Consider the following 22,985-nt stretch of genomic DNA (forward strand, 5'->3'; position numbering starts at 1 on the left):
GATTGCAATTAATGTTTTCGCTCCACTGCAAATGCCTGAGCTTAACACACAGACCAGCAGAGTGAAGAAGCCCCTTCGGCTTCTTCAGCCAGGTAATACGCTTCTTCCTTTTTTTTTTTTTTTCCATTATCCCTTTAATGCAGAGCAGGGCTACTGATTACAAAGAGGCAGTTTGACTCCAGCAATAGGTCTTCCTCACTAATCCTCACTGTCATGGAAATTCCAGCTGCTACAAGAATAAGAGGTTCAATCCATATTTGCCAGCTCTAATATGAAATCTGTCAGAGCCCAAATTAATGAGTTCCAAATTCCTTACATCACGATAACAGGTTAAGACTGGTCAATTAATTACATAAATCCTTCCCGATTCATTGTGCGTTTGCAGCCCAGATTGTGTCTTACATTACTCCATGACACAAGGCCTTTTGGCTCCTGTTGTTCTGCAGAAAGGCCCCATTTAAGTGGAGGCTGCCTGCCACGGCAAAATGTTAAATGTCACACGTTAAATTTGCACTTTTCTGTAATTGCTTTTGTTAAAAAAAAAAAAAAAATTAAATTAAAGCACAGGGCTCCCAGTACACCACTATGCAGAGGGCTGGGGTGGTACTGAATGGATCCCCAGGCGTGCAAGGAACTACCTTTCACCTCTAAAGGTTCACAGGGTCTCTCTCTAGCAGGTGCCCAGTAGGCAGTGGAACCCAGAACACGCACATTTGTGAAAATGAACCAAGTTTCCCGAGGATCCTTGGCAGCAAAAATACATATTTGGGAGAGTCTTTTCTTGATGAAAGGATTAAAATAGCATTCTTTACATAGCCAGATTCCCTTTTGTCTACCAGCAAAAGTTAGATATATAAAACACGGTTGATCTAATCACTTCTTCAGGAACATACATGGTACAAACGAATGCATGTTATACGTGTGTAGATCTTTGCCATAAAAAAGGATGTTGCTGATGGCTTTGCTATTTGGGTTTGTAACTGGGACACATCTACAGAGGGAAAATAACTGAGGATTAAGATCTCAAAGGAGTTAAAAAATCGTCCAGGTCAAACGTTTTCCTTTCTAAAGCATCAAAATGAGCTTGGAATCACAACTCGTTTGAACTAGACGTAGACTGTGGACTTCCAGCTTCCTAGGGCAGCCAGTCTTCACTCCGGTACATGTCCTTGTGAAATGGCCTTTTATGTGCCTAGGTGTCCTGTACTGAAAGGACCCAGTCCCTGGTTGTATTTCCTGCATCATCTCATCGAGGGCTGGGGGTTCTGCGAATACACTAGCGAGCAGACGATGCCACCAAGCACAAAGTGAAATCTACATGGGGCGCAGGTTCCTCCGACCTGGAACCCCTAACGCCGCTCACTCCACCACGCGGACAACTAGCCAGACCCGAGGCTGCGTGTTCTCTCCGCCGCCCTGGCCCCGCAGCGCCCCCCTCTGTCCTCCGACGGCCTTGCACCGGGTATGCCATCTGCGCGCGCCTCTTTTTTCCAGACGAAGAACACCCCCCCCCCCGCCCCGCTTCTGGGCCCGCAGCCTAAAGCGGTGGAGGATCCGTGTTCCTAAACTACCCCGCTACCCCCACCCCCGCACACAGAGACATTAAACTCTGACCCAGGGCCGTTTCTGGACCCGGAGGCACTGGCTTCTATCCCGAGGCCCAGTCCCTCCACCAGGCGCGACCGTCCCCTCCCTCTCCAAACGGGAGGAGGCGAGTTTAAGGCGACGGCGCGTCCGCTAGGCAGGTTTTAAGGTCCTGGGGAGACTGGAGAGGAAAGGGGTTAACTAACGGGTGCGATGCGTGCGCAGACATTCGGAGCGCACCGGCTTCGCCCCAGCCTCGCCGCGACCCCGGGGCGCTCGCCGCCTCCCCCCCCCACCCAGGCCTCGTCGCCTCCAGGCCGGGCGGCACGTCGTCGCCCTCTCTCCGGCCGGCCGGCGGGGCCGGGGGCCGCAGCGCCGCGAGCATCTTGCAGAACAAAGACTCGGGTCTAGACGGGGCAGCGCCGCCGCCGCCGCCGCCGCCGCCGCCGCCGCCTCCCCCGGCTCCGGCTCCGGCGCGGCCGACCCCGACCCAACCATCCCCAAACCCACCGGAGCGACGGGGTTGCGGCTCCACGCGCGCTCCCAAACCCAGCGGGGCCCCAGGAGACCACTGAGCCCGGAGGCCCGCGGTGGGGACGTCGCTATTCAAAGCTCCCCCCGCCCCTCCGACACCAAACCCACCCTCCGAGGCCCCTCTGCATTTTTATGTTTTATTATTGTTTTCCAAGCAGCCAGAGTCGTCATTTTCACATTGGGAAGGGGGCCTCGTGGTGCCCACGTTGGCAGCAGGTGGGGCAGGGGAGAGGGCGCTGCAGGTTTGTGCTGTAAATCGCTGTCTTTTTGCGGCCGTTGTTCCCACTTGCCACCCACCGCCCCCCTCCACCCGGGTTTTCTTTTTTTTTCTCTTTCTTTCCGCAGCGCAGTTGCTATGGGTTACCAGGGCGGTTGCCATGGGTTACCGGACCGAGGCCGGCTGGCTCGCTACCTGCCACCCAGTCGCCGCCGCAGCCGCCGCCGGCGGAGCGCCCGGGCGGGAGGAGGCGGGAGCGCGCGTGTGCGGGACGCGGCGCGGGGGAGTGTGCGCGGGCCGCCAAGGCGCCGCAGCCAACGGGCGGCTGAGGGTGCAGCGGCGGGAGCGCCACCGCCAGTGGGGTGGGGGCAAAGCTATAAAGAAGACCCAGAGGTAAGAAACTAACAAAAACACAACCACAAGTTATGCCCGTGCTGTGCCTCTGCAGCAGCAAAGACAAGCGGTGTGGGGTTTGGGGATGAGTCTACACTTCTCGTGGGGGAGAGAAAGGGCGTGTGCCTCTTTGGCATAAGCCATTTGCATAGTGTCTTTAGACCAGAGTTTACTTTCAGCAGAAAACCGTGGCTGAATTTTTTCCCCTCTTTTCTTCTGTATCGTTTGAAAAGAAGTCTTTGGAATTTTGGAGAAAGAGAAAATGATCATTACCAGAGTTGGCGCAGCTGAAATAAATGACTGTCCAAGGCAGTGTTCGTAACAATGATCCAGAAAAGTTTCCAACAAGAGTGAACAGCAATTGTGTCTGACTTAAAGGGACAATGGTGACTCGTTTGTGAGATGCATACGGCAAAGAACAGAGTCAAAATCCTTAGTAAATATTTTTAAATTTTAAAATGTTGCTTACCTACATTCTTCTAAAATTTTTGAATTCCCTCTATTAAAATGTATTTCTTATGACCTTTATTTGCAAAGAAAATTGTATCTATGCTTTGAATGTCAAAATGCAGTAATTAATTTCAGACGGCGTTTTGTACTTGAAAATGTGTCTATATAATAAAGGAAGAGAAGGTCTATATTCCAAACAAAAACAGAAAATTGTGTTGAAATTAATGGTTTTCCTCCACTGAAAAGATGCTACACTGGATTTACAGGACACCAACTAAGCAATTTAAGTATTAAGAGGGCAACTATTTAGAAAGAGAATAAGCTTTTGTTGTGTTATATTTGTCTTAAAACTGTAGAGGCCTTTTGTGAAAAAAACTGTCTTCCATTTATAGCTGAAATACTAAAAACCTTATTTGTACCACAGTAGCTCCATAATGATGAATCCTTAAGGCACCAAAAAAACGGAGTTCAAAACAACATTCAATTTACTGTTGGATATAACTGTAATTGTGGCGAGGCTAAATGAATTTGTTTATGTTCTCAATAGCCATAAAAGAAATTTTATTCTTTTACCTTACTACAGTAAGGTTATTGCATATCACTTGTTTGTATTTAATTATTCAATAAAATGTGCATTAGGCTTGAAAAGCTCCTGCAAGATATTTAATATCTTAAGGGACATAACTATTTAAAGATAAACATTTCTGCTTTTCCTTGGTAATTTTTAAAACTTGTAATTTTAACTAGAATCTAAGTCACTTTCTTCCAAGTGAGACTTTAAAGAAGCCCTAAGTAACAGGTTGTTGACTTTCCTTGTTGACACCTCCGGGTTATATATAAAACCAGTTCTCAAACAAAACACACAAACTGGCTTTATAGGTGAATCATTTACCCTTTAAGAACTAGCCAGGGAAATACAGTTCTGCTGTATGTAAATCATAAAGCATCCAAGATTACATTAAAAAGTTTTAAATAAACATCGATTTAATTTAGTTACTTAGTAACTACTTTCTTTTCCCAAAGAAAGCTTTATAAAATTACGCCAGAGAAAAATAAGAGACTTGAACATAGCAAGAAGGCCACTGGGGGCTGAAGTTTACCTAAATATCTCAGCTGCAGAAAATGAGAAGCCAGTGCTTACAAAACAACCAAACCCAAGGCTAAAAACCTCAAATGTGTACAACTATACTGAGCAGTAAACCAAATCTTACCAAAGTTTCTCATTAAAATTTACTGCTTGCTCAAAAACACCCTGAAATTAGGTGGAAGTCAAAAAAAAAAAAATGTATTCTCTTCTATAAAATAAGTGATCCAACAAACTGAACTTGATTTTTTCACGTTTAATGTGAAAACGATGATCTTGTGAAGGTTACATACCACAGTATTAGGCATTACTTAATATCAACTTTAATGGCTATGTTACATCATCTAAAAATATGACAATCGGTGGCACATTACATGCTGTTGAGAACTGCTGTAAAACAGAAATAATGTGAATTCAGACACATATTGCCAAACAAGCTGGGGATCGCTCTTAAATGACTAGATGGCAAACTTCACAGGTTAGCAAGATAAAAAGAAATTGCTCCATCTTTTCCGCCCCCGTGTTAAAATGAGTCTTAGATGATAAAATAACAAGATCCAAGATACATTAAATAAAAATATTTACAAAAGTTTGATCATGTTTTACACCAAACAAAAACAAAAAAGGAAAACTTAAGGAAAGCATTCTTGTTCTAAATTTAATTTATTTTCTGTTCTCAGTTACGAGCACTTCAAAGGCTTTTTAATAATACAGTCACTCTTAAACTCCCAGTTAAAATGAGGTGATGTAACATTTAATTAAAGCAACAAGTTATCGCAGTTACGTGAAAGTGTCTTCGTGGTAGTTTAAGAGACACTTCACACCATTCAACAGAGAAGAAACTTGGATAATTATCTCAAGAAAATGCTGCCTCATCTGAAATTTGAAGTTCAATGTAGTTTATCTAAGACATTTTATCTTTGGGCCACTAACAAAGAAGACATTTTATTAAATTGCGCCAGTCCTCAGGCAGATGCCTTAAAAGAACGGCTCTTGAAAAAATGAGTAATTCTTAAATTAGCAAGTTGACATTCTTTTCTAAATGATGGGAATGTTTATTGAAAACATTAAATGTATTACTTTTTATAAGATCCCACTCGTAACGTAAAAATAAGTAACAAGTAACCACCACTGACACTGAAAGTTATCTAGTGATAAGAAATTGCACATTTAGTCAGAAAACAGTCAACCTGGAATTCTAATTACACGCCGGTAATGAAACCACAGTACCTGTTTCCAGAAACCAGGTGTTAAAGCTGAATGTGAACAATGCAAATGTATTTCTGAATCTATATATTGCAGGTATGAGCAAAATTACGAGCACGATTTCTGTTTTCATGTAAGACGTAAACATTATTTTACCATGTCTCTGGTCATAAGGTACATTTTCCATCTACGTTGTGAAATAAAATACTGGAAAGGCGAAGCTTCTTAAAATATTTCAAACACCCAAAGCGAAGTGTTTTGCCAGTGCAGGGGAGGTGCCCACAAAACATCAGCCACATGTCTGAAAGAGGCCGTCCGGTCGATGCCGTCAGTCTTCATACTGGCTAAGATCACACAAGCTGGGTTTATGCTGACGCTGTCCCACTGACACGAGAAGGAAGGCGCTCTCTGGATTTTCAATGCTGCCTATTTACCTATCTTTTCAAATTCAGTAGAACCAACTCGGTGCTTCTAAATGTATGTGGCATTTCAGTTCGGGACAGGATCTAGTTTCACCGGTAATGTTTGCCTATAAAGGAGAGTTGCATTCGCGGGCCTTTAGCTTTTTACAGGGGCTCATCCAAAATAAGACAACATAAAAATACCACTAATAAGCAACCCAACGTCTTTAATTAAATACCTACTATCATGACAGGGAGCTTTAGGTAAGAAGCTATTATCAGTGAGCTTGCTTCTCCACGACTGGACGTAACTCACTATTCCTCAGATGCTAACATCAGAATTCTTTTTCAGGAGATTCCTGCGGGGCTGTGCTCATTTTACATCCGTGTGAACTGCTGTCATCGCTACTATGTCCGAGCCCAGAGGATGAACTGGAAAGGAAGAGAGGGGGAAAATAATAAAAAGAGGAAATTGGTTTTCACAACACACTCAAAGCCTGAGTAACAGAGGAGAACTTTAATTATCTCCAGTCACAAAGAGAGACAGGAAATTTGGACTTTTAATTAGCCATTTGGAGTGCAGTTAGATATTTTTTTAGCTAGATAATTTAAACGCGAATAATTCAAGTCTGACTAAATGAAAGTCACATAATCAGAATGCAGATAATTGAATTTCTACTGCGTTCATTAATTCAGTGTGGAGGTGTGTGTGAAGACTACTATGATGAGCTGTCACAGCTCAATAAAATCTCAGTCAATTAATTTTTTCATTATCTTAGTATTACATCAACAAAACAGCGAGGTGCGTATGCATATACACACACGTATGTGTATATGCGCACGCACGCGCACGCTCTGTGTCATACAGACGCATACACGTTAACTCGAAAATGCAAGGCGATACCTTTCTGAGTCATAATCTATATCATTTTCTTTTTTTCCTTCTTCATCTTCTTCAGGGAAACGTCTGTTCATCAAGGCAAACTTGTGAATTGCGTCTTCTACCGAGTACTTCGTCTGCCCGGAGACGCAGGCCTCAATGTCTTCCGAATTCAGATGGCTCTGCAGGAAGAGGTGAAGGCAGCTGTCCGAGAGCAGAAGTGCGTTCTGTAGGACCCTGGGCAAAAGAAACAAGGAGACATCCTCGGTGAACAGGGGTGGACAGTTCGAGGGTAGGAGAGAGGAGAAACGTTAGAAATGTGCCACCGCAATAATTTCTCTACTATGGCAAACTTTGCATCAATTACAGACTCTGCCTATTAAAAGGATGAAAGCATATGTTAACTTTTATTCAATTATTTGGAAATTTAGGTGAGTAAAACCACGAAGCTAATAGTTAACAACATCTGTTAAAAGAATAACTTCAAGGACGTTTCTTCAATTTAACCATCTGTCATGACCGTGTGGATTAATTATGGAAAGATTCTGCTGATAGTCCTAGAAATTTAGTCTACTTACAAAAATTTTTTTACTGCCAACCAGCATGTCTGTTCTGTGATCTTTATTGGCTAGGCTGTCATCAAACATCAAAACTTTCCACTGCCATTAAAAATTATATTAAAAAGTCAATACGTTTCTCAGCATGTTTTACATTTTAAAACTTTACAAGTATACTTATGTACATGTTTACAAGAGCTAAGTTGAGAGGTGGCTTTTTTGAATACCTAAAATTGGCGAGAAATTTCTCCATACTCTGCAGTAGCACTGTGTATCCATGTTATTAAAATAAGCCATCAAATAAAATTGCTCCCAGCTAATTTTACCATATCTATACTTAAACCATGATGATTCTGTGGTAAGTACATACTAGCCTTCCCATATTCAAAGTCAAAGTTTATAACGAGTACAGATTTCAACCAGTGCATCAGAACTACACGGAAAATTAAAAACGACTCTAACAAATCCATCCATGCTCAAATTCATATTATTACTGAATGTGGGTTTTCTTTCTGAAATGCATGTCTTGGGAGGGGAAATGAAGTCAGAGTACACCCTTATTTTTAAATACAAACCCGTTTCATATTTTCAGGAAAGATCTTGATGTATGATAATTTAGTCTCTACAAATAGTTCAAAAAAGATATAATACAAGGCACTCAGGCCAGATGGAAGGGACAAAACTAAAATACTAAAAGCTGAGCATAATTTTGCCCAACATGGGATTTTTCATAGAGAGCTCTAAGAAAAACAGATTATGTATGTCAGGCCAAATGAACCTTGCCTTATAGTCTGCATTTTTACACAAATAATTAGGAAAAGTGAATCTTTTCTGGCCATTCATATTAATTTACTTAAAATCCAAGGTCATTACAAGATTTCCTTTTCTTCAAAATAAAACAGAGGCAAAAGTCTAAACACGTACAGTATCACAACCAAAATGCAGCTTCGACAGGCTTACCAAATGTAGCCTGGGAAAATATTCTTTACTGGCCCTATGAAAAGGAAAATGAAAAGCTTTGTGCGTTTTCAAAGGGCAAAACTCTCAAGCAAAGCAGCTAAATACTTCCCTTCCCTCCATGTCTTCTGCCCTGGCTTCTCCCAGAAGATGAGCGTGTCACATGGTAAAGATTAATTTACCAAGTACAAGTAGTAAAGTAGTAAATCCCTTTTACTACTCTTTGAGATTTATTTTCTACATTTACAAATGTTTACCACTCTTGTTTTAAATACTTGAAATCAAGAGAAGATTTATGTGGCAACAGCCCATTAATATGAACTTGCATCCACTGTGAAGTTTGCACGGAGTGTTTCCTGCGCCCTTCTGTCTGTCAGTGGTTTTCCCGCCAGCCAGGGTACAAGTAACTGCTCACAGGATTATACTTACTGCTTTATTTCTGTTGGAAATGGGTTTTATTTTCTTTATAAAATAATGGGTAATCCTTAAAATTGATTTTAGATGGTTCGAGGCGTTACACCACAAAAGTAATGAGCACTAATGCCAATGATATTGGACACAAATTCATTTTAGCTTTATTTCACGTCTAAAGCAATTCTACTGAGCCTTGAACTGCTCACGCGCGGTTATTAACTTGCAGGTAACCTAACACACGGGTACAGCAAACAAAAGTGATCAGAGTCCAGGTTGATCGGGACCTCAAGGCTACTGTCCTTTTTCTTGAGCTATAATTCAATTTCCAATTTTACTGTACATTAGACTCATTATTTCCCAGTGTTTTCTCTTCTGCTCGCTACTGCCACCTGGAGGACATGCCCGTGAAAAGCGAGAGGGAGCCCGCACACACCCAGCTCACAATTCTGAAGTGGGAGAATGTGGCTGGGGAGGCAAGATCTGAACACCACACAGGCCTGGAGTTCAAAGACAGTACATCTGAATGCCCGCTGGCTGGCTAAATTTATGCTACCATACTCCATGGGTATGGCCTTTAAAGAAGCAAAATAATTTTTTAATGTACTTGTGATTTTTTTTTTACTCAGATAATTCATTTCACAATTAAAAATACAAAATTTTGAAAGCATTTTCCCATCTGGTTCAGTGAGCGTAACCAGTTCATTTTAAGTAACACCTGGTTTACTGTATTTCAGAGAACGTTGTGACTGCCATCATCATAGTATTAAATCCTATTTTTACCTTAGTCATATTTGTGCCACACTTTCCACAAACAAATCTAACAGCAGAAATTAACTTCAAACTTAATATAAAGAGTACTTTGTAAAATGGTCAATAAAATGTCATCTTTATAAGCCTCCATAAAAACAAATGTATACAATTTTCAAGCCTTTACAAAAGGAGCAACAAATAGCCTCTAGAATTTTAGAGGGATTTCTGAAAAGATATTTACAACATGAGTCAAACGTTATTCCTTTCCCCATAACAAATTTAAACTAAACAAAGCAAATCTTGTTTTTCCCTTGAATTGGACACAGTTGAAAATCTGGTTTTCCTCAACCTGATTTTATTAGGTGTATTATATACCAGTTCAGTTGGGAACAATATATAGCTATGCAAAACCATTTAATCCTAACTAAGGATGCCCTGTCTACTGAACCCAATATAATGATATATACACATGTGTATAGTGTGGAAGGTTTGCAGTTGGATGTAGGGGAGAAAGAATTTAAGTCAGCCTGTTTACCTCTTACCATGAGGGAAAAAAAAACAACCTACAAATCTTCTCCGAAGACATTCATGATCTGTGCTATGGTGCCCTCTATTGAACACAAAGACTTCTATTGTGTGTGTGTGTGTGTGTGTGTGTGTGTGTGTGTGTGTGTGTGTGTGCGCGCGCGCGCGCGTTTGTGTTTCCATGGTATCCTTTCACAAAAAACTAATATTCCTTAAATTTTTAAGAAATATAAAGCTGTAATAAAAAGTCTACACTGTAAGGCACACGTAGTTATATTAATGGGATGAATTCAGCAAAAAAGGAAAGCTGGCTCCCATTCATGATATGAATCAAACAAAAAATTAGTAGGACTGCCATGTTTATAGTTAGGGACTTACCAACACAGTTTATCATTTTAGTCCATAACTTTCTTTTCCCATAACTATTAGCAGAAGTGACTTACAATTTATAATTAGCTAGGGAGGGAAAATCCAAACGGGAGAGTATAGCCAAGATTGAGGGAAAATGAATGTATTTGAAAAATCTCACACTCATACTGACCAAATTTAACTATCATGTAAGAGTTCTACTAATTATAAACCTGCCAGATCCTAGAATGAATATGCCTCCACCTTTCCTCCAACTTCCTTGTTTATAAAAGTGAGATGATACCCAATTCCTAATATTATTGTAGGACCTGAGCTATAACATGCAAAAAGCTAGACACATAGCAAGTGTTCAATAAACAGTATAAATTATTATTCTTTGGCACCTAGTCAAAGGAACAACTTTCCAATTCATTTATGAAGACTGGCCTTGATGTGTACTTTGTTATTAAAGATGTATTACTGAGGCGCCTGGATGGCTCAGTGGGTTAAGCGACTGACTTCAGCTCAGGTCATGATCTCACGGTTCATGGGTTTGAGCCCTGCGTCGGGCTCTGTGCTGACAGCTTGGAGCCTGGAGTCTGCTTTGGATTCTGTGTCTGCCTCTCTCCCCCTCTCTCTCTCTCAAAAATAAACATAAATTTTTTAATAAAAAAGTATTACTCCACCTTAAGATGAATATATATATAGTATACACACATATGCACAGAGACAGCAGCAATTTGGTTTTAAAGGGTTTGAACATATATACTCTTCTTGGTTCATAACTTCAAAACTTACATAAAAACCAGATTTAAAAAATACATGCGATGATCAAAACAGGGAGGGGGACAAAACATAAGAGACTCTTAAATATGGAGAACAAACAGAGGGTTTCTGGAGGGGTTGTGGGAAGGAGGGGATGGGCTAAATGGGTAAGGGGCACTAAGGAATCTACTTCTGAAATCACTGTTGCACTTTATGCTAATTTGGATGTAGTTTAAAAAAAATAAAATTATCGGGGCGCCTGGGTGGCGCAGTCAGTTAAGCGTCCGACTTCAGCCAGGTCACGATCTCACGGTCCGTGAGTTCGAGCCCCGCGTCAGGCTCTGGGCTGATGGCTCGGAGCCTGGAGCCTGTTTCCGATTCTGTGTCTCCCTCTCTCTCTGCCCCTCCCCCGTTCATGCTCTGTCTCTGTCTGTCCCATAAATAAATAAAAACGTTGAGAAAAAAAAAAATTAAAAAAAAATAAAATTATCAAAAGAAATACATGCGATAAATCTACAGCACAAGTATATATCACATTTGAGTGCTGTGGTATCTTCCCTCTCAAGTTCCTAGAAGTACTACACAGAAAACAAGGTACAGGCCACTGACAGTGACCACTACTTAGCAGGTACATCATGGAGCCTCAGGGGATGTCAAGCTGGGGTCAGGACACGGCGCTGAGATGGCACTGAGACCGCCGAGTCGCAAGTCACATCCCGCTTCCCAAAATGGACTTGGGCTCAGGGGATCCCAGGGGAAAAGAGCTGGAAGGCTGCTACTTCTACACAGACTGGACAAAGCTATGCATCCGAATCCGAGGGACACAGAACGGAGGGTGAGGAGGACCTGAAGGGGCCACGGTATTTAGGCCATTTAGGTCGGGGGTGAATCCGGCCGTGTGGTATTATAGACTCGTTGCTTCCTTCAGGTTCAAACCACGTAGAAGCACCAGCTTCACTTTTAATGTGAAACTCACCAGCTTGGAGACTTATGTTCACACACCACAGCGAACTTGCTGTCTCTTCTCTGATTTGACTTCTGGATGGTAACCCAGACCCAATTTTAATGAACCTAGCCATCCCCTGGTAAGTACATAGGACTTTCCCACTAGAATGGAAGCTTCAAGTGGATAAGGATTGGTGTCCATTGTGCGCAGTCCAAAGCAGTCACTTACTAAATAGGTTTCCAGAGTCCTTACCAATGCATCATCTTAACGACACAACCAACTAGGGCAGCAGTGAATGTGCTACATCATCATACCCTTTACAACAAAGGCACACAAGAATTAAGTGGCTCTTCCAAGGTCGGATGGCCAGAAAAAAATTAGGAGTTGCGACTTATAGGAGACCTGGAACCCAGCTCTTCAAGCTCCTGATCCAGGATACTTGCTGCTATGACGTCTGCATCAAATTCAATCCGCAAACAGCCAAACGACACAGTATGTAAAAATAACCAAGCACAAGCCTAAGCGCACTGCAGCCAAATGACATTCGTTCAGTCATTAATTTGGCAGATCAACTGTGGAAAAAAGGTCGTATTCAAAGCAGCGAAGTGATTCCTGGTCAAAAACACATGCCCTGAGCTTAACTCAATGTAAAGACAGAGACACATGCTGTTCTTTGACCTCCAAAAAGGAGACTTCTCGACGGAAGACAAGCGGCCCCCCAGTGCTGACAGGGACTGCAGGATTTGGCTGTCCCCACCCAGGCCCCACTGCCAATGGCCAGTCTGCAGCTTCCTGAACAGCATCTGCACTGACGGGCCATTCGGCCAACTTGGACAACTGGGGCCACATCTTAAGGGAGATGCCATCAGCCACCTGGGTCTCATACAGACAGCAATTAAAAGCAGAGCGGTCTCCAAAGGAAACGGGCAGAAAAAAGTTGACCAGGCCTTTGTTCCGTCATGCCTGTGATACCCAAAAGAATACCACTGTAATGTTTTCTGAGGACTCGGCTTGGTTAATGGGTTCTTATGGTCTCTTGTCATTTTTATTCCTCTGTTCTTTTTCCTTTCTGGCTCTCCTTCGATTTATAATCGCGGATATTTCTGTATGTCTCCATGACCCCTTCCAAGGAAAGACACTATATCAACTTAATGGAAATAAATATTAATATTCATGTGCATACTTAATATCCAAACCCTTTATGAGTGAGCCATATGGGGAGAAGGCAGTATATTATTTCAGGCTGGCTCTAAGGTCCCATGGAGTGAATGAACTCAAAAGGAGATTACTGCAGACCCTGAAGTCAGGAGAAAAAGAAAGACAGCTTAGGAAGCTGGGCAGGGCCACTAACCAGCAGTCCTATGACTCAGCCTATTTCCTTATCTATAAAATGGGAAGTTTAAAAAACTAGCTCAAAGCTGTTTCATGTCTAAGTGGATCAAAACAATAACAGCCAATACCACACATGACATGAGCCAATACTCACACTATTGTGAGTGCTTTCTATTCATTAACTCACTTCATCCTCTCAACAACTATATGAAGTACATACTATTATTAACCCCATTTTATAGATGGAAAAAAACAAAAGCACACAGGAGGTAGAAAATGCTCCCAGCCCCTCAGCTCATAAGTAGCAGAGCCAAGATTTGAACCCAGACAGTCTGGCCTCAGCGTCTGTGTGCAAACCAATGTGCTGTCTCACAGATGGGTATTCTAGCATTCCGGAGTGGGGACAGAAAGAAATTATAGCGGTGAGAATTCAAGTCGTTTTAACTGCACTGCCTACCATCACCAAGCAATCCAGAGTTAATTACCCACCGGGACTATTCAACCACCAATAAATACTCCCTTATAAACATTCCCTCCAAAGAGGAGAGTTAAAGTCTTCCTTTAGAAGAGCCCAGAGCAGTATCATTTAGCAGCCAATGCACTGGAGAACGGATTTTGGTCTGTCGATCCGAAATGTTGTAAATAAAGATAGTTTTTAAGTAGCACCTTTTTAATAAAGCACGTTTGCTTCCTCGCAAATTTTACTTTTGTCAGCTGAACTCCTTAGTAATTTGGCTCTGCTTTACAGCTTCAAGGACCACAGATTTATTCATTACCAGACTCAATTAGCTCATTGTTTTCCTTCTAGAAGATGTGGTCCCAGATGTGCACGATAAGATGTCAGCCACAAGATGGCGCTCTAATATAGGAAATGAACTACTGAGCTAGGCTCTAGATTATTATTAATATTTGGAACAGTGATATTCTTCTCCCCCACATAATTATAGGACACTCAACTTTTGCAAAGCACTTTGCTTACAACTCCTGTATGGCCGCAAGAGTTTCTGCACACTTACTTTCTGAGGAAATCTTCCAAACCCTGACGACGCTGATCTACATGCTGGCGATTATTCATGTTGAAAAACAGGTTTTTAGATGGAAGTTCTGGCAGTTGCCTTAGCAAAAAGAAAAAAAAAAACATTTTTTAATAATCAAATCAAGGTGGGTTAGTGACAAAATTTCTCCAAGCGAAAGCAAATTATGTTATAATTATCATATAGTTGTATATATTATAGGGTATATATAATAAGGGTATAGGATAATCAATTAACTTAAAGAAAAACCCATTTTTAAAAATTTTTGAGGGCTTTCATGGTCAATACTCAACAGGTTAGTGAAATGCAAGCGATAAATTTTGTATTCAGATGTAGCAGCCACAAAACTAAAGCTATAGATGGCAATCAAGAAGCCTATCAAATCCTTCATGTTTTCTGTATCTTAATGCATGATGAATTGTAAAATATTGAATATAAAATAATAAAGCCTCCCCAGTATCACTTATTTAAATCACTTACACCAGCAACGCATTACTTTGGAGTCTCTGCCTCAGCCACACAAATTCTCTGTATCTTCTTCGCACACAGGATGTTTTCATTGTAAAACACATGCTATTGGTCTGTTTGAAGAAAAAGAAAAATACAAGCCCCATTTAAGGAAAAAATGTTTTTTCCTCCACCTCGAACTCACCAAATGTGCCCATGTTCATTTGCATAGGATTTAAAGAAACCGAAAGCACAGTTGTACTTGTGCCAGATTCCCATCTTGCACAAAGCCCACCACTATCTATTACATCCTAAAACAGCTGGGATGAGATCAACGTGCAGTGTTGTCCTGGGGCAAAGCCTGACCCTGCCGTCCCCTGAGTCCTGAGGTAGCCTCCTGCTCACCTATTAGTACTGCTTTCAAAGATGAATCATAAAAATCAAACAAATCCTGCAGTCTAAATGGCCAATAAAAACTCGGGGTCATCCCTTCCATTTTAACACCGTCCACCCATGAGGCTGGAGAAGCCTTTGGGAATTAGAGACACCTTCTTATGGCCCTTGACATGACACCACGAGAAGCCATCATATCCTTGATACGGCCATCAGTACAGATCACACAAACCGCCAGGTTTTGTGGTTTTCAGGCATCCTGAAATCACTTTTTTTTTTTTTTAATGTTTATTTTAAGTAGGCTCCACACCCAGAGCGGGGCTTGAACTCACAACCCTGAACTCAAGAGTCTCACGCTCTACTGACTGAGCCAGCCAGGCGCCCCCTGGTATCACTTTTAAACAAGAGAAGAGCATTCTCCTTCTCTACTAGATGTGCAAGGGAGTGCGATCCAAGGTAGAGAGAGGCTTGTGGTGCACAGGGACAATTATACCCATGGGGAACCCACGTGCCAGTTCTGGCCCTGCCATATGGCAAGTTGCTTAAACTCCAGTTTGCTGAGTGGCAAAATGGGGGGATGAAGTAGTACACACCTATTTTACTGGGTGGTCGTAAGGACTGATGGTAAGTACCTGACAAATGTTATCTATTAATACTGTTATTAGATAGGAGATGTCGGTTTGCTTCCAGCTACCCTAAGGCAGACTTGGAAAAGCCACCTACAGAGTCCCCATCCTAAGCAGAACAGCAATGCTTCTCCTCGGGGTAAACCCAAGACCAGTAAATACATGTTTCTCCTTTCTCCTTTGTGTAAAACAAGAGACTGGCAGATACCTGACTAATGGTTTCGTAAGATTTCCGTTCTCTACATTTATTTCAAACTTCTATTTCATGATCTTTACCTTGCCAAATGAGAGTGTTTTGGGTCCCCAAGATTTTTATTCTTTCAAAAATCATGATTATCCTACCACTTAGCACCTAAGCACCCAGCAGTTGTTTCCCTTGGCGAATGTGAGTGACTATGTGCCTGAGTTCTTAAACCACCCCCACCCCCACCCCCACCCCCATGAAAGGTACGGCACAGCTCCTGGTTCTCCTAAACTTGATAAAGTTCAGGAAACCTCAGAATGCAGACAGATGAAGAGATCTGCCCCCAAAGGAGCTACTGGTCTAAAGCCTGTCACCTTTGACAACACGGCAGCAAAACGCACAAGATGGAGTCTGGGGCACAGTAACATTCTGTATGTGAATTTCAAAGCCTACTACTACAGCCTCACTCTAAAGTGACCCCTGGGGACGGAGTCAGCAGACCGTTCACACCAGGACGAGTGTCCTAACAAGGCCTGGGCAGGTGTCCTCTAGAGGACCAGGCCACTGCAGGGACTCCTGACACCTCAGGTAGGACTGAACCAATTTCAACTCCCTTTCATTTCTGTTCTGGATTATTGTGGATGTCAATAATGTGGGTGTCAGTTGGAGATCCACCTGGTACCTATGCCAGACAAAGGTCCATCCATAAGTCCTTCATTTGCAGGACAAGGTTAGGAGAGCATATACAGTTCACTAGTTTACAATTCTAAATAAATGCTGAGATTCCACAGTCACCTGGTATCATTTCTCTTGAGGTTCATTTAAATGGGTTAACTACCGGCTTCTCTACTGCAAAGCCCTATGGGTACAGCACCTAAATGAGGCTGACTAGAGCGCTCTAGTCCCCCCCACCCGGCCCCCCACCTCATTCCTAATCATAAACAGGCATGGATAGTTAGGACCAGACTATGCCGAGATCACTAATTTTTAAGTTCCTCTAAATGTTTGCTTATTCTGTTATCTCCCAAGCCAAGAAGATTTAGTCATTGTCAATGTATTAGCATTTCAGAGACACGCCAGAACGCCACCAAATAATATTTGTGGAATCCATCATTTCTGGCTTGAGACAGACATTTCTGAATTCACCTAATGCAACTTATGTAGCAGAGAAAAAAATCTACGCTTTCATTAACTCTCTGAGGATAATTAAATTTCATGTCTCCCACGAAGTGTGATAAGGACACACAAATTTTTCAGAAGAAGTTAAAAAGGCAACTAAAGAATTACGTTTCATTTCCAAATGCTTACTCTTACATACTCATAATTTTCCACACAGAACGCATATCTGGTGGGATTTTATGAGTAAAACCAAAACAAAATCAAAATACAAGGTATACCCTGGCAGTGGTCTTCAACACAATCATCAAAAAAGCAGTTCTAAAAAAAAAAAAAAAAAAAAAACAAGCAGTTCTGAGTTTTTATTGTCTAAGTTGGAGAACTTTGAAAGGAAAAAAAGGGAAGAAAGGAGAGGAAAAAAAAACTTTTATGGCTGATGCCTGGGTGTCTAATCTATCAATTTAACTATTTAACTATTTACAATGGGAAGATTAAAGGTGGCTAGATTTTACTTCACATTGCATACAGTCACAGATAAAATCTGAGTCTATGCTCCCAAGAGAAGTCTGGACTAAGTCAGATGGGAAAAGGAACCTATCTTCACGATCAGGTCCAATAAACTATAGCCTGTGGGCCACATCCAGCCTGCCACTTAGCTTTGCAAATAAAGTTTTATTGGAATACAGTTACATCAATTCATTTGTGTATTGTTTAGGTCTGCTTTCGCCCTACAATAGTGGAATTGAGTAGTTTTGAGACAGAATGTATACTCCAAAGCTGAAGACATTTACTACCTCAGTGTTTACAAAAAAAGTTTGCTGACCCTTGTTCAAGATGATTACAGAAGGCCATACACCACACAAAAATGCTCGAGATTATGGTAAAGTATTACTTCCAAATAAAGTACATCATTTCTAGTTATTTACGTATGTTAATTACGAATCTAGACTAAGGCAAAATAATTGCACATATTTATTTTCCACCTTCTTATTCTACATATATAACCACTGCACATCAGTTTCCCAGAAAGCTCTATATCCTCTTAAAACCTAAGATTTATCAGGCAATCTATTACCCAGAAATATGCTATAACAGATCATAAAGAAATACCATTAATGAGCTATAAATACACTTTAACTGTGAATTTTAGATGTATTCACATATTCATACATGAAGGCAATAAACTTTAAAATATTAGTATTAGCAAAGGTACAATAAGCAATTCTAATGAGTAATTTTCCAACTTAAGGAACCAACTTACTACTCCATTTGAGACACAGGCATTAGTTATAATCATCCAAAGTCGGTTATTTGACATAGGAACATTTTTACAAATATCAATTTGAAGTATAACAGTGTGTCCCATCAAATGCATGATACCTAAAAACTGCCATGATTTCTGCAGACTATTGACTGAATACTTACATGAATACATATCTCATAGTCAATGTAAGAATGCCAAAAGTCCTCCTTCTGAATCCGAGGATCTCGAACCCAGACGCTTACAAATTCCTGTAAAGGCATCATAAACAAAGGAGTATGTTTCAGAATCGCAAGCAGGGCTGGAAAGAAGAGAGAAGCACACAGCACTGGAACAAAACTGAAATGAGCGTGGTTGTTCATTCTTTAAAAAACAAGAAGTAAAGCTAGTGAATCAGGCACTATGGGAAGTCCAAGAGCATTTCTGCCACAAATGGAATTTTTAAAATGGTGCAAATCCAACCTGGGGGTCCTTCTAGGGAGTCTTACAGGTTAATGAAGACCGTAAGAAAGCAACTGATGTGTCATTTTGAATCGTGAAATATGTTCAGATTTTTCTCAAATCTTACTTTTCTTTCTTTTTTTCACTTTCTTTACAGCAGCCATTTCTTACTTTTTTCATCTCCCTCCGTTAAAACCATAGGCCCTGGGGCACCTGGGTGACTCAGTCAGTTGAGCGTCTGCTCAGGTCATGATCTAGCAGTTCGTGAGTTCGAGCCCTCAAATTCGGGCTCACTGCTGTCAGCTTGTCAGTATAGCGCCTGCTTCAGATCCTCTGTACCCCTCTCTCTGCCCCTCCCCCTCTTGCGCTCCCCCCAAATATAAATAAAAATAAATAAATAAGTGAAATAAAAAAACTATAGGCCCTACCTGATAAATCACTTCCTAGAAGAAAATAAAAGAGTGGCAAAGGACATGTGATAAGCAAGCAACGGAAGATGAAAATGACTTTCTACGCACCCCACCTTCATGAGAATAAGCAGCAATAACTTAGAAAGATGAAACCCTTTTACCCAATACTTTTCTATTTTTTAAATACACTTTCCCATATAGTAAATAATTTCACCTTCTTAATAACCTCATGTTATAAGTAAAAAGAGATGTTAAAAAAAATACCTGGTAGACAATCTTGTTCCTTTCAAAAGATAACAAAAATTGGAAATACAGGGTAAAATTTAAAACACAATGCTTTCCAAAAAGTGCTCTTTACTAAATATCCTTAGTATAAAAATATGACATCATATACAACAAACGATTATTATGTTTGGCATGATAAATCTGAAAGTATTAATTTATTCACTTGGTGATCACAAATTTACTAACTGAATTTTTAAATCTTATTACTTATTTTTAAAGATTTCATCTTAAGTAAGCTCTACACTGAATGTGGGGCTCAAACCCACAACCCGAAGATTAAGAGTTGCATGCTCCACCAATTCAGCCAGCCAGGTGCCCCAAATTCTTTCTAAAGATCTTATTTTTAGATAATCTCTATACCCAACATGGAGCTCAAACTCACAACCCCAAGATCAAGAGTTGCATGCTCTACCGACTGAACCAGCCAGGCACCCCTAATTCAATTTATTTTTTTAATTTTCTTAAGTTTATTTATTTATATTGAGAGCGAAAACGCGAGTGAGCTGGGGAGGGGCAAAGAGAAAGGGAGAGAATCCTAAGCAGCTCTATGCTGTTAGCACAGAGCCCAATGTGGGGCTCCATCCCATGGACTGTGAGATCATAACCTGAGCCGAAGCTGGATGCTTAACTGACTGTGCCACCCAGGTGCCCTGAATTTAATTTTATTTTAAATATTTCAACTTTTTATCTAAAAAGGGTGGGCATCAAAGCTGAAATCTTAGGCTTCTGTTATTGCTTTGTGCTGGCACATCTGAGAGGCAGGCTCTGAATGTTTGTAGAGCAGAAGCAGAAGAGAGATGATGGTGTTTTCTGGACAGAGTACCTCTATTCTGTTACACAGATCATAAAATGATCATTTTTCAGCCCAGGGCATTTTTTAAAAAGGCGAAAAAAAACAGCTCACATTCCCTTTTGACACCTACGAAGTTTCACCTTTTTTAAAATTTTTTGTTAACATTTATTCATTTTTGAGAGACACAGAGAGAGAGAGAGTGCAAGCAGGGGAAGAGGAGAGAGAGAGGGACACGCAGAATCCAAAGCAGCTCCAGGCTCTGAGCTGTCAGCACAGAGCCCGACCCGGGGCTTGAACCCACGGTCCAGACCGCAAGATCATGACCTGAGCCGAAGTGGGATGCCCAAACGACTGAGCCACCCAGGTGCCCCTCAAATTTCACCTTCTAAGGCAACATACACTTTGTTCTTGAATTTGAGACTTCTGCCCCACTGCCTGCCCGAAGGATACAGGGATTATGAGTTAATCTTCCCAAAAGTCTTACTTTAAAAGCTTTTCTTTATGTATTTTTTTAAGTCATTTAGAAGACAGATAATAAAAATAAGACAACATAGTGATGCTCTTTTGGCCATTATTTCTCAAACCCCCTTTTTTAAAGTTTATTTTTATTTATTTTAAGAGAGAGAGCAAGTGGGGGAGAGGCAGAGAGTGAGGGAGACAATCCCAAGCAGGCTCCATGCTGTCAGCACAGAGCCTGACGTGAGTTGCAAACTCACCAACCGTGAGCTCATGACCCAAACTGAAATCAAGAGTCAGACACTTAACCAACTGAGCCACCCAGGCGCCTCTCAAAAGTACATTCTAAATTGTAAGAGAAACTGTTCAGAGATGGAAACTGAAACAAACCCAGGCACCCTGCCCTTATTCTAACTGTCATTTCCGTCTCCTGTGAGTGTGTGTGTGTGTGTAACTCATTTCCCTGCAGTACTTTTCACACACCCAGAGCTCTTAATGGACTAATCATCAATGAATCAATGAACAGAAGGGAAAATAGGTTAGGAAGAGAAGACCAGAATCCAAAGCAGACCACATTTATCTTTCCAAACCATGCACCTCCCCCCTCCACCCCACACACACTTAGGGCTGCATTCTGGCTTTCATGGGCCTTGGGGACTTTTGCCTTCATGAGACCTTTCTGCCACATACACCAAAAAAAAAAAAAAAAAAAAAAAAAAAAAAAAAAAAAAATCAAAAATCATACTTTATAACCACACTGACATAAAGAGGAATATATTAATATTATATATTAAAACCTTTCATTTGATCTGAAAGTTCATTTTATTTTTCTGGTTTAAAAGGAAATTAAAACATTTTCAGTGGCCGACCAACACATGAAAAAATGCTCCACATCACTCATCATTAGGGAAATACAAGTCCAAACCACAATGAGATACCACCCTCACAGCTGTCAGAATGGCTAACATTAACAACTCAGGCAACAACAGATGTTGGCGAGGATGCGGAGAAAGGATCTCTCTTGCACTGCTGGTGGGAATGCAAACTGGTGCAGCCACTCTGGAAAACAGTATGGAGGTTCCTCAATAAATTAAAAATAGAACTACCCTATGACCCAGTAATTGCACTAGTAGGTATTTATCCAAGGGATACAGGTGTGCTGTTTCGAAGGGGCACATGCACCCCAATGTTTATAACAGCACTATCGACAATAGCCAAAGTATGGAAAGAGCCCAAATGTCCATCGATGGATGAATGGATAAAGAAGAGGTGGTATCTATCTATCTATCTATCTATCTATCTATCTATCTATCTACATACAATGGGGTATTACTCAGCGATCAAAAAGAATGAAATCTTGCCATTCGCAACTACAGGGATGGAACTAGAGGGTATTATGCTAAGCGAAATTAGTCAGAGAAAGACAAATATCATACGACCTCACTCATAGGAGAACTTTAAGACACCAAACAGAAGAACATAAGGGAAAGGAAGCAAAGATAATATAAAAACAGGGAGGGGGACAAAGCATAAGAGACTCTTAAATATGGAGAACAGACAGAGGGTTTACTGGAGGTGTTGTGGGAGGGGGGGATGGGCTAAATGGGTAAGGGGCATTAAGGAATCTACCCCTGAAATCATTGTTGCACTATACGCTAACTAACTTGGATGTAAATTTAAAAAAAAAAAAATTAAAACGTCTTCATGTTTTAATGAAAACCCCTAAAAGCAGTGAGGGCCTTGATCACCACTATGCCTACACTGAGCAAGGCAGGACATTGATAACAGCAGGCAAGGTTATTGTGCATGCCCCCACTCCATCCCTCCACCACCCTACAGCCAGAAGGCACCCAGTCATCAGGTCACATGTGGGCCATGAGCCCTCACAGGGTGCTGGCAACTCCACTTTTCCACTGGAGAGGCCGAAGTTCTTGAATATACCAAAAGGGGAATTAAATATTTCCAACAGCTCAATGTTCTGTATTTTTTTTCAAATGTTTATTTTTGAGAAAGAGAGAGAAAGAGAGCACGCTATGCACGCTAGCTAGGGAGGGGCGGCGGGTGGGGGGGGACAGAGGATCAAAGCAGGCTCTGCAATGACAGCAGAGAGCCTGCTGTGGGGCTCGTACCCACAAACTGTGAGACCGTGACCTGAGCTGAAGTCGGACACTTAGCTGACTCAGCCACCCACGTGCC

The 22,985-nt window shown here is 41.4% G+C and overlaps 1 protein-coding gene across 1 annotated transcript; it reads left to right on the plus strand.

Annotated features, from left to right (window-relative positions):
• Window positions 1-1,290: 1,290 nt before the first annotated feature.
• On the plus strand, window positions 1,291-7,438 carry LOC147583189 (uncharacterized). Its single transcript, XM_086681938.1, has 4 exons — window positions 1,291-1,307; window positions 1,810-2,360; window positions 2,464-2,728; window positions 6,829-7,438. The coding sequence occupies exons 1-4, from the start codon at window positions 1,291-1,293 to the stop codon at window positions 6,980-6,982; spliced, it is 987 nt and encodes a 328-aa protein (XP_086538064.1). The 3' UTR covers window positions 6,983-7,438.
• Window positions 7,439-22,985: the final 15,547 nt, after the last annotated feature.

Source organism: Puma concolor, chromosome A2 (assembly GCF_028749965.1).
Source record: "Puma concolor isolate L17-30 chromosome A2, mPumCon1.1.hap2, whole genome shotgun sequence".
In the NCBI taxonomy this organism is placed as follows: domain Eukaryota; kingdom Metazoa; phylum Chordata; class Mammalia; order Carnivora; family Felidae; genus Puma; species Puma concolor.

What these genes read in the sequence shown, in the direction of transcription:
- LOC147583189 (XM_086681938.1), top strand. An exon ending in CAGGGGAGAGGGCGCTGCAG is followed by an intron (nt 2,361 to 2,463) that starts GTTTGTGCTGTA and finishes TTCTTTCCGCAG; the next exon opens with CGCAGTTGCTATGGGTTACC. An exon ending in GCTATAAAGAAGACCCAGAG is followed by an intron (nt 2,729 to 6,828) that starts GTAAGAAACTAA and finishes CATCTTCTTCAG; the next exon opens with GGAAACGTCTGTTCATCAAG.